This window comes from Dipodomys ordii, unplaced genomic scaffold (assembly GCF_000151885.1).
Source record: "Dipodomys ordii isolate 6190 unplaced genomic scaffold, Dord_2.0 Scaffold48, whole genome shotgun sequence".
Taxonomy (NCBI): Eukaryota; Metazoa; Chordata; class Mammalia; order Rodentia; family Heteromyidae; genus Dipodomys; species Dipodomys ordii.
The window spans coordinates 9304729-9317633 of record NW_012267264.1 but is presented as its reverse complement, the minus strand read 5'-3'; the positions used below and the strand labels follow the sequence as shown (position 1 = coordinate 9317633).

The 12905-nt window shown below is 36.8% G+C and overlaps 1 protein-coding gene across 1 annotated transcript in view; it reads left to right on the top strand.

The window, feature by feature from the left end:
* Window positions 1–12905, top strand: part of Met (MET proto-oncogene, receptor tyrosine kinase) — a 108101-nt gene that overhangs the window by 85130 nt on the left and 10066 nt on the right. Inside the window, exons 12-16 of the mRNA XM_013020040.1 lie at window positions 2423–2569; window positions 4260–4416; window positions 4606–4746; window positions 8053–8283; window positions 10284–10364. Coding sequence (XP_012875494.1) covers window positions 2423–2569; window positions 4260–4416; window positions 4606–4746; window positions 8053–8283; window positions 10284–10364 — 757 coding nt within the window. The remainder of the gene's footprint in view (window positions 1–2422; window positions 2570–4259; window positions 4417–4605; window positions 4747–8052; window positions 8284–10283; window positions 10365–12905) is intronic.

The window sequence follows — 12905 nt, the reverse complement described above, 5'->3', positions numbered from 1 at the left end:
TGTATCAAATAGAATTAAAGCTGCTTCATTACCTAGTCCTCCCTTGAACCTTTGTTTTCCATATGTAAAGCAGGTATGACAATTATACCTATGTGGGGGATGTCTTTGCAGGGTAATTATGATTCTGTGATGTAAAGAATGAAAGATCAGGGGCTGGGAATGTGGCTTAGTAGTAGAGTGCTTGCCTAGCATGAACTTGATTCCTCAGTACCACATAAACAGAAAAAGGTAGAAGTGGTGCTGTGGCTCAAGTGGTAGAGTGCTAGCCTTTTTTTTTTTCCATTGTGGGGCTTGAACACTGGGTCTTCAGTTCTTCAGCTCAAGGCTAGCACTCTACCACTTGAGCCACAGTGCCACTTCTGGTTTTCTGGTGGTTTATTGGAGATAAGAATCTCACAGACTTTTTCTTGCCCAGGCTGCTTTGAACCAAGAACCTCAGATCTCAGCCTCCTGAGTAGCTAGGATTATAGGCGTGAGCCACTGGCACCTGGCCAAGAGTGCTAGCCTTGAGCAAAAGAAGCTCTGGAACAGTGATCAGCCCCTGAGTTCAAGCTCCAGGACTAGCAATAAATAAATAAAGCCCTCCCCCCTTAAAACAGTTTGTTTAAATTCTCATCTTTTGTGGTTTCAGTGACTGAAGAACTGAGTTGGTTTTGTAATTGGGTTTAATAATGGTTGATCACTGATAATAAATTGTGAGAAGTAAATCATAAAGATTTTTTGGGGGGGTCTGGTCATGGGGCCTGAACTCTGGGCCTGGATGCTGTCCCTCAAGTGGTAGAGCCACCTTCCCAGCCCTCATAAAGGTTTTAAACATATAGTTTTCCCAGAACTCAGTGGAGCTACATTTACTTTAAATGACACAAAGTAGTCTATACCTATACCTAGTTTTTCACATATAGTCCTGGCTGTCGTATCACTTTCGTGGCAGTTATCTTTTATTTTTTGTAAATCTTTTAGAATATTACAAATACAAAGCTGCTAGTGATTTATTCTGTAAGTCAGTGTTTCTCATGTGCTCCTTAGTGGGTGGTTATGAAAATCTGCTTTTGTTTAAGAACCCAAGGAGATCATAAGCTGAAAAGAATGAGTACTAGAGATGTAAATGTCATGTGATCATCCCTTCCCCCAGCCTTAGTTATTATCTGAGCAAGCAAGACACATTTTAGTCCTTCTCTCATAAATCAAACGCTAGCTCTTTAATCTCTTCTCTCTGTCATTGTCTGAATTCCCTCCAATATGTGAGTAAGGCCCTTCGCCCCCCTCTAACTTACCCAACAAGTTGTCATTTGAAGCCCCAAAGTGACCTTCTAGATTTATGTGCTTCTCTGTTGAATTGCCTTGTGTGGCTGACCTGGATCAATGGATTGCTCATACCGCCTCTAGAAATACCATAAACATAGGGTTTATGCATGTTCGCATTCTTTCTCAGACTCTAGCTTCATGTTATAAAGGAGCATCTTCTTCCTGTTCCTTTTTCCAGAATAATGTCTGATCTACCAATCTGTGGGGATTTGCCAACTATAAAAGATTGTGTAAAGCGAAGTAACAAGACCATAGTTATTACTATCTGTTCTTTGTCTGTAAGAAAAATAGTAATAAGTTTTGATAGATCTCTTGTAAAGGTAATGGCCTGTTTAATAAATAACTATACTCATTATTTGTATTTGCACTTCATTCCCAAGGCTAACGATTGGTCTCTTTAATAAAATGTTAATAATTTAATAATTCCTGATGGTAACTTTGGTTAAATAAATATGTCAAATTGAGTAATTTTTTAAAATTCTTATGTAACTATATAATTGTTCAAACCAATATAATCACGCTCTCAAAACTTAATGAAGAGCATCTGACATCTTATGGGAATTCCTTTGAAAATGAATTTGTTTATGCATAGGATGCAAATGTGCAACAAGGTTGAAAAGAAATTGCCTGACTCAAACTAAACAGAAATGTATTGACATACAGCAATTACATCACATCTCTAGGGATGGAACTCAGGCATTTGTATTTCTTCAACTTTCAGTGTGATTCTAGAAGTGAAGCCAATATTGAAAATCATTGCATTAGACAGTTTTAGGCTCTATAGCAACAAAATTTCTAAACTGCTTTCCTTTTGCCATGCTTTGATAACCCCCAAAACAATAGATGATTAGAGCTATCATGCCTTCCAATCTAACAATGTAAAACCATCTTCTTTTTTCTCTGAAGTCCAATCGGATGAGGTCTATCCTATAATTCCTGACCAACGCCCTGAAATCATCATACTCCCTTTCGACCTCCCAATTCTCATTATGAGTACCATAAAATTACATGCCTTGGCACACAACATAGTCTGTGTTTATAGTATATGATATTCTTTCACAATTGTGAGCATTCCAAAAGTGTGAAGTGTTAAAAACTCCTTTTTTTTTCTTTCTAGGGAAATGATATTGATCCTGAAGCAGTTAAAGGTGAAGTGTTAAGAGTTGGAAATAAGAGCTGTGAGAATATACACTCACATTCTGAAGCCGTCTTATGTACAGTCCCCAATGACCTGCTGAAATTGAACAGTGAGCTAAATATAGAGGTGGGGTTCCTAAATTCCTCTCATGATGTAAATAAAGATGCCAATGTAATTATGTCACTTGTAGACTTAAAATAATTCATTAAAGCTCATTTATGTGTTGGCTTTAGCTCATCAGCTCAGCCTCAATTCCTAGCTGTTATTTTTTTTGGGTGGGGGAAAGGGGGTCAGTTGTGGGGCTTGAATTCTGGGCTTGAGCGCTGTCCCTGCGCTCTTCAGCTCAAGGTGAGCTTCTCTGCTTGAGCCACAGAGCCACTTCCGGTTTTCTTATTCAAAATAAGAGTATTACGGACTTTGCTGCCTAGGCTGGCTTTATCCTCAGATCTCAGCCTCCTGAGTAGGTAGGATTACAGGGATGAGCCACTGTTATTTTTTTAAGTGACTTTTTAAAAATATGTTTCCTTCCCTAAGCTTAGCTGGGTAAGTTTCAGAAGGCCTTTCTACTCACACTCACACTGGCCAGCAAGGGAATAAAGACACATCTAAGAATGTGACTTCCCCTGCCTCTTACCGGCCCAGGAGGCCACAAATACATGGAACCTTTTAAGTAAAAGAAGATATAGACACTGGACAAAGTAAGACAGCTAAATCAGATAAGCTTGTACCAGAATGATTTTTTCATTATTCTTAATAGCTTTCTTTCAATACAGTTCACAAACCATACAATTTACCCATTTTAAAAATATAATTCAGGGGCTGGGAAGGTGGCTCAGTGATAGAATGCTTGCCTTGCATGCATGAGGCCCTGGGTTTGATTTCTCAGCACCTTATAAGCAGAAAAAGCTAGAACTGGCACTGTGGCTCAATGGTAGAGCACTAGCCTTGAGCTGAAGAGCTAAGGGACAGCGCCCAGGCCCAGAGTTCAGGCCCCATGACCGACCCCAAAAAAAAAATATATATATATATAATTCAATGGGTATGTAATGTACTTTATTAATTTATTGAAATTATAGTAATATATATAAGATTTGCCATGTCAAACATTTTAAATGTACAATTGGTAACATGAATTGCATTCCTAGTATTGCATAATCATTACCATTGTCTAGTTCCAAATCTTTCTCAGTGCCCCAAGCAGAAGTTATATAACTACTAAGCAATATGTGCATGACCATATGAAAATTAGAGACTGAATAGTGAAATCATAATTGGAATTTCAGAATGAACCACATGTACTAAACATCATAAAATATTAGAACTGGGAGGGACCTAAGAGATTTCTTCCATATGTCAAAACAAATGAAAATATTAAGAGACTTGATTTTCACATAATTACAGGATTATTAGTCTCTTAAGAGAGGTCATTCCTTCTTTGGCCATAGGACAGAATTAATATCTTACTATTGATTTCTAATTCCATGGTTTATTTTATATTGTATTACAATTATATATTTCTAATGTACCCCAGTTCCTCAAGATCAGGGACTGTTTTGTATTTATCTTTCTAACCCTAATACCTAGGTACAAATAGAAACAGCTAAGTGTCATAGAAGTACCTTGTGTCAGTATTCCCTAATTATTTGAATAATAAGGCAGACTTAAGGAATCTCCTATTACTCTGAAGGCAACCATTCCATTTTCAGAATGATGATTAGTGGGTGGGCTTTGGGACAGAGAAATCATAATTCCCCTGAATAGCATATCTTGTGTCTCCCATGGCTGAACTCTGACTTTTCTTTATCTTTATTTCTAGTGGAAACAAGCAGTCTCTTCAACTGTCCTTGGAAAAGTGATAGTTCAACCAGATCAGAATTTCACAGGATTGATTGTTGGTGTTGCCTCAATATCAATAATACTCTTACTAGTACTCGGACTTTTCTTGTGGATGAAAAAGAGAAAGCAAATTAAAGGTGCACTTTTGTTATTCTTTGTCTTAGAAGTTGTGTTGTGAATATAGCCGATATAGTTTAATATTGTCATCTACTCATGTGGGTGCTCTTGGAGGGAATCATAAAACTGTCTAGTTCTAGACCCTGGGCCAAAGTCTAACAGAATTGTGATAGCCAAATCTTTAACAAGTTCTTTCTTTCTGTTTCAAGATCTTGGCAGTGAATTAGTTCGCTATGATGCAAGAGTCCACACTCCTCATTTGGACAGGCTTGTAAGTGCGCGAAGTGTAAGCCCAACTACAGAAATGGTTTCCGATGCATCTGTAGACTACCGAGCCACTTTTCCAGAAGGTATGTTTCAGACTACTGCTCTGAGAAATACCTACACATATACCACCACAGTTTGTGGCATTGTTGATTGTTTTTGCTTTTTCCTTCATACAGTTTTATAAAAGCAGAAAAGCATTTGCCTCTCCAAAGACTATTTAATTTGCCACAGAGTTACATGGCTCTTACTTTAAAATGAACTCATGTCTACATTGTAATTTTAGTGTCTATAAGCTCTCTTCTCATGAACAAAATTTAATTTTATACCCTTTGATCAAAGGACTAAGCATGATGCTGTGGAACTCTCACGTCATTTTTAGCAACTCAGAAACAGTTAAGCTACAAAATATATTTTAATTTAAATACATAACTGCTACTTCTTTATCATTGAACCCCACACATTTGAAATAACCATTAATAATCTTTTGAGGTACTCTCTGTGAACACACCCTTTTAACCTACAACATTCTAGGACTTAAATATATTTTGAATCTTATCTGAGTAAACCTCAGTTATGCTATTAAAGAAGGAGGGTCCAACATCATCTGTTTTGCAAAACAGTAGGGCTAATGATGGTCAGGTTCACCAAAGCAGTTCACGTTGTGTTATTTAAAACTCTCCTGGTCAAAGCAACATGTCTGTATTGTATCAGCTCCATTATCTTTAGAAACTACAGGACGTGAGTCAAGTACAAGCATTTCCCTAGTTGAATATTTACCTTTGGACAAATAAAGTGAGTCACAGACAGTTTTGGATACTGGAAAGTTAGAAGTTGCTCATCCAAACAAGTACAAGAGTAATGAGGCACTGAACATTTAAACATTGTTTAATGGTTGTGTCCTCATTATTTTTGAAAATTCTTTACTTGTAGAGAGATTTAGTGTCTATGCTCATAGGATTCCATTTCCCATTAGAAATCCATTCCTTTAAAAAAATATATATGGGTAAATAATGAAACCTAGCTTACTGTTTTCAAATTTAGATCTAATTTCAGTATTCTATATTCATATATAGTCGTTCTAACTTGAGACAAAAAAATCACAAATATTCTGTTAAAAAACAACAGCTATCCTAATTGTTTGAATTCCTTAGCAAACTTTGGTTACTATGCCTAAGAAAAATGAGTTCTTCCTCTTACCTATCACGGAAATGATAGTGAGTGAAGCGAGAGAGAAGGAAGAATGAGGATATGTAGAGGCAGAACCTACCCATGAGAAAACTGAAGAGCTTTTCCCTCTCTGAGTGGTAGATCATCCTGACAGTCGTTCCCATAGAGGCTGAGCATCATGTATTGGGGATCTAAACTAGCTTCTGTGCCTTTTTTGGACTTAGCTAAGGAGTTAATAGAATTTTCCTTCCAGAGGACATTTGTCATGTATTTGACAAAGGATTTTCATCAATTCTTACACCTCTGAAAATTCCTACCTATGAACTCCTGGTGCAAATGTGTGGGAAATAAAGGTAAACGTCCAAATATAAAGAGGCTCATTTTGTTTTTAGTCCTCCAAAGAAGGTTTGGAGAACCTAACCCTTTGGAAACAAAGAAAAAAGCATTAAACTAGGCTTTTCTCTTCCTTTCCCTACCCAACATTTCAGGTACTTCCTGGATGCTCTAGATTCTTCCTGTAAGGTTGAATCTGTCTTATTTGCAGCTAGTGTCCATTCTTATGAATGTAGGTGACTCACATCTTTTCTGATACCACGTTTTGAGATTTAATGTTCTAACCAAGTATCTATTTTTAACCAAACTCTTCACTGTACAAAAAATATCAAAAATGCTTATGTAGGGTTAGAAGTGATGAAAGTGCTATCAGCTTTCTTCCATCAAGTTCAAATTCTCTTTTATTTCAAACTATTATCTCTTGATGCCAATAGGGAATCACCACGTAACCCTCTGTGTTACATGCCACTCTTCAGAACCTTGCCTCTGTAGTTTGTCTTTCAGTTGGTTGCTGTGGTTATGCTTCCTCCACGTTGGAGTGTGTAGATGTAGTAGAAAGGGCAAACCAGGTGGTTTGTTCAGTCTTCTCTGCTTCACTGGACATTGAAAAAGACTCTTCAAATCCCACTTCTTTAACCATGAAATAAAAAGAGAAAACTTCTCCTTAGACAAGAGAACTTTCCTGAAGTTCTTACAGAGCTTTGGTTGTAAAGATCAATTTATAAGGATCACTGATTTCTATCCAAATGTCCTCAGCTATGTAGTGAGATGGTACACTAACCTAGTACAAGCTACCTGCTCCAGCGACAGCATTCGATGTGTAGCCATCTTTCACAAGGTGAAAAATTTTCACAGTCATTTTATAAATGTATATATAAACTATTGAATATCCTTGATCCAAAACTTTGAGATCAGAACTGCTTTAAAATCTAAAACATCAGTAGACTGAGACCTGGAAAATTCAGGTTTCAAGTCCAGACAGAAAACTCTGCAAGACTCCACCTCCAGTTAATCAGCAGCAAAATTCTGGACTGGAGATATGGCTCAAGTGCTAGAACACCAGGTGTGAGCAAGAAAGCCAGCAAGAGCATGAGGCCCTGAATTCAGTCAGTACAAGCACATACATAAAAATTTCAACATGAGCAATATGTTGGTACTCAAAATATTTTGGATTTTGGAGCATTTCAGATTTGAGGTATAAAGATCAGATGTGCTCAATCTGTATATGTAATTATATTTCAGATCACAAATACTCAACCAGTGAAGCCTGTGCAGAAACTCTTAAAATCTGAGATCATCCAAAAATCGAAACCACTTTTTCTTGTTTCAAGCATTGTAAATCAAAGTTACTGGATCTATATGTGCTTATTTCTATTTTGTCATATAAATTTTCCTTTTCTGGGAATCCATATGGGTTTTGTATAACTATTACCACTAATAAATACTAGTGTCTCAAACGTCATCTTTCTCGTGTTCTTACATTGAGCTGGACTGTTGTGAGACTGGGCCATTGTTTAGTCTCTAACTTTGCTATTTTCCAATCTTAAGGATATAATATATACATAACTAAATGTTAAGCTTGGCTTTTAGCTTATTAATTAAAACCTAAAGAAACTGAAGGTAAGCAAGATTGCAAAGATGACGCTTAGTCTGCTTTGAAAGAAAATTTGTAAACATTTTCTAAAATGGTTGTATGAATAAGTCAGTATCTTTTCCTAACATTACCATTTTTCACAAACCAGTTTCTTTGTAAAGGTTCTTTCTGGCCCATTCAATAATATAACCATCATTTCTTTAATTTTAAAACACTAGCTTCCTTATTGATTCCGCTTGTTTTTGCAGTCTCGATTGAGTTTTCACTGCTGTTTTTGATTTGCTTTATCTTGCAGAACAGTTTCCTAACTCCTCCCAGAATGGGTCATGCAGACAAGCACAGTATCCTCTGACAGACTTGTCCCCCATCCTCAATAGTGGAGACTCTGATATATCTAGTCCATTACTGCAAAATACCGTCCACATTGACCTCAGTGCTCTAAATCCAGAGTTGGTCCAAGCAGTCCAGCACGTGGTGATTGGGCCTAGCAGTCTGATTGTGCATTTCAATGAAGTCATAGGAAGAGGTAAGTCTTTCCATTCAGCTTTGGGTTAAGTACCATTTTCCAGTAAGGATTTTTATCTTCTGCCTTTGCAGATTAGGGACCCAGACAATGGTGAAGGTTACTAACAACACTGATAATGAGTGCATTTGGTTTCTGTTCTGCAAAAATGCAGCCCTGCAGATCACATCCATGGGGACTTGCCCTTGTGCATGGAAGCAATTGGATTCCTTCCCACATATATTAGAAATAAATCCACCACTTCCTCTTCTTTCTCAGACTAGCAACTGTAATTTCATAGAAAGCATCATTTACTTCCTTTTTAAGTTCCAACATTTTCACTCACAACTCCCTGTAGTCTTTCTTTATCCCAAGAACAGTGTTGAACTCTTTGAATTCCTGGTTTATAAAGCAGTTTGTACTCCACTGGACAGCATGAAGAGACAGGGAATTTATAGCATTCCCCTAATCTGAAATGACATATATCATCTACACGATGCACTCCAATCTCTTTATACAAGGGGGAATGAATATTTGTAATAAGCCAGCCAAGGCAGCAATAACAGTTAGCATAAACAATATTTGAGGAAATATTTAGCAGGGAAAGAAACTAACCAGAAGTCAAGACATGAACTCCACATTTCTTTTTTTTCCTTTCTAAATTTTTTTTATCCTTCCTAACAATTGGCCACTGATCCCTTTTATTCTATGTGTACTGTAGGAGATTGTGCAGGTATCTGCCAGCTTGATACAGGAGAGATGGAAGGAATTATTTGCCTTACATGAACAGGAAGTCTTCTCCTTTGCCTGTGACTGTGTGCCCACATTCCCTAGCTCACACTCCAGGGTTTAATCCTGAGCAAGCTGCTTATTTTCTTAGAGAAACTTCACTGTTCACAAGCCTGTTTCCATACCTCACACAAAAGTAACATACATTTGTATTATCTGCCTAAAAATTCAGTAATTACAGCAATTTTAGAGTGTGTACCCTTGTTAATTATGCTCTACTTCTAATATCTGATGTAAAATTACAACTTTTGAAAATCAAGAAAGGTGCTAAAATAGCAATCACTTCTCTAGTGAAGTAATAATCAGTAACCATCTAGAAATATTAATTAGTATTTATTTATGTTTGTCTTCAGGGAGATAGGGACACTTATTACCATGAGTTTTATTTTATTGATCTTTGTGTTAGAAGAAGGCAGGTTAATGCCTGACACTCATATACTAAGCACTGAGGCATTTTTGGCTAGCTGAGAGAATTAACTGAATGACTTACACAGCTACCAGACATTTGGCACCTTCGGGAAAAAAATTATTGCCACTGGATGAAAGGCTGCCATTGGGAAATGATGTGGTTAAAGCCAGAAGGAAATGCATGAAATGAGTCACAGTGAGCTTGTTTCATTTAGGCAACTTGCCTTTTCAGTTTCTGCCAATCTGGCTTACATATTAACCAGTGACTAACGGGGGAAATCCTTATTCTATAAGACTAAAATTATTTCTAGTATTTTCTCATTTCAGTTTACTGGAATATGGGGAGCTTCTTTTATTAAAAATGTTCATATTTTAAAAATATTATTTGATCCCTAAAAATACTTTTAAGTTCCTATTTTTTCTGCTATTATTCAATATTTTATAACTGTCTTTAATAATATTCATGTCAGCTGAAGTTTCTACTATCTATTAAATAGTAATATTGCATATACCACTGAAGCAAATCTGTATAAATAAAGATGTGTGTGTATATATACATGCACATGCAAATATGCATATAGAAAATACACACACTTGATAGGTCATCCAAGTATCAAAACCAACACATTTAAAAGAATTTTATTTTATTGTAAAGTGATGTACAGAGGGGTTTCAGTTACATAAGTAAAGTAATGAGTATATTTTTCCCTCCCCCCACATTTTTTTGTTATACAGAAAAAAGAGGTACAGGTCATGAAGGGCCTAATAAATAATTATTGGATAATTAAACATTATACAGTTGTAACCAAGTTTCTTCTTTCACACAGGGCATTTTGGCTGTGTTTATCATGGGACCTTGTTAGACAATGATGGCAAGAAAATTCACTGTGCGGTGAAATCCTTGAATAGTAAGTTTCACTTTACTAAACAATGAAGGATACTTGGATGGTGTGTAACTTATGGTGGTGTATAATAAGTAGTTTAAAATGAAAGTGTTGACTAGCACTTTTTCTTATAGAAAAAAATAAGAACTATTGCTTCAATTGTGGTCTAATTCTGAAAATTTGTTTGATCTAAACATTTATGAAGATATTCCCTCTGAAATTACACACACACCCCTCAAAGATCTCATAAGTTAGGGTATAGGAGAAATAAGGATCTGGTGTGAACTATCATTTAACTATGTTGGGCCTATAATATTTGTTTTGAAAATGACATTTATGGAAACTGTTGGAAGCATGCTGGCACATAAAGTAGTAATGACTCATTTTACCCAGAGGCATTACTGTAATTATTTTTCAACCACAATTTTCCATTAAGAAGATTTTAAAAAATAAGACAGAAGAAAAATATGCTGGCAGAAAATCATAAGCATGGTATACCTCACTGATTCGCATGTTCAGGGAATGAGGTGTTCCATATAAATTAAATTTCCTCCCTTTTGATGCTGGAATATTGCTTAAAAATTTAGCTCTTACTAAGAAAATATTTTTGCACACTCATTTAAGAAACAGGGAATTCCAAACATACACTAATCTTTATCAATGACTGAGAACCATAATTCTGGCCATAAATTACAATACTATACAGCCAATATATTTGTATACTACAACTTCTCTGGCACTGCCTTTGTTGACAAATCTCTCATTTCTAATTTTTGTTTTGTATTTTTTCTTTTTTTGTCAATCATGAGGCTTGAACTCTGGGCCTGGGCACTGTCCCTGAGCTCTTCAGCACAAGGCCTTGAATTATGGTTCTGAGTGATCTGAGGATCACGGTTCAAAGCCAGCCCAGGTAGAAATGTCCGTGAGACTCTAATCTCCAATTAACCACCTCAGATCTCAGTCTCTTGAGTAACTAAGATTACAGGTGTGAACCACCCCAGAGCCCCCTCCCATTTCTAATTTTCTACCTACAGTTTTTAAAACCATTAGCCAGCCAGGCACCAGTGGCTCACGCCTGTAATCCTAGCTACTCAGGAGGCTAAGATCTGAGGATCACAGTTCAAAGCCAGCCTGGGCAGGAGTGTTGGTGGGACTCTATCTCCAATTAACCACCAGAAAACCGGAAGTGGTGCTGTGACTCAAGTGGTAGAGCACAAGCCTTGAGCTGAAGAGCTCAGGGACAGTGCCCAAGCTCAGAGTTCCAGCCCCCAACCAACATTTCACTTTACAGATTTATTATATTAAAATAAATGAACAAATAGAAAAACCACAAGATACACTATTGCCACACCATTTCAGCCATTTTAAATGCAAATCTTCATGCTAAGCACCATTCTCTAGAGTTGATTTTGTTGAATATCCAATTACAGAGTAAGTAAAGGGACAGTCTACATAAAACGTAACCAAAGTTACAAGTAATTAAGTCTTACAGTCAATAAATGTGGTTCATAGGAATTCTCATGCCCTGCCATTTGTATTCAGGACAATCCTAACACCAAGAAATATTTCTGTTCTTGGTGTACATGGATTACTGTTCAGTCCATATTAAATTCCATTGTCTTTTCCAGATATTTATGTATTTAGATACTTATTATTTAGGTATTTATGGTAATTGGTCTTCAAATTCTTCTAGTGTAAAAGGAAAGTATGACCGACCACTGTTTTCATAAGTAAGGTTTTTGAGATAGTCATTTGTCAATGGATTTTTTCATGGTTTATACATTGGTAGTAGAATTGAGCATTTGTAACAAATACCATGTGGCCCATGAAACCAAACTTATTTACTACTGACCCATGCAGAAAAAATTGCCAGTGTGTACCCTAGAAAATCACTACAGAAATAGAGTGGCCTGCTGCTCTATCAGTGTTCTGTACAAGACCAACTGATTGGACTCTATTTTACCAAAGAGATTGTGAGAGATAGCTGGAAGGCACAGCTCAAACAATATCCTAAAATGTGGTCTGTTAATGCATGCTGAATACTTTGAACTGAAGGAAATAGTCTCTTCCTAATTGTTCTTTTTCTTTCTCTACTTTCTCCCTTAAGCTGAGACATAAGAACTAAAATTTCCCTTCTCCAAGGCAGCTCATAGAAACTAAGCCCACTCTCATTTCAAAGCCATCAATAACCCCTTGAAAAGCTACACTAACATTTCTTCCTTTCTTTCCTATAGCTGGCCATAAAGCAATTCCTTGACCTAGCTTGCTCAAAAATTACCTCATTTTAAAAGAGATCTTGTCCTGTAGTCTAGAAGAAGGACTGCCACATAACATAACAACCAAACCCTATGTGTTTCCCATTCAGTCGTATGCTTGTTGTCCAATCACATTTCTATCAGCTGTCCATTCGCCATCAAATCCAAGATATGGCTCAGTGGTAGAGTGCCACCTAGTGAGGCCCCGAGTTCAAACCCAAGTACCACCACACACACACACACACACACACACACACACACACACACACATACACACACACACACACACACACACAAGTAAGAAAGAAAA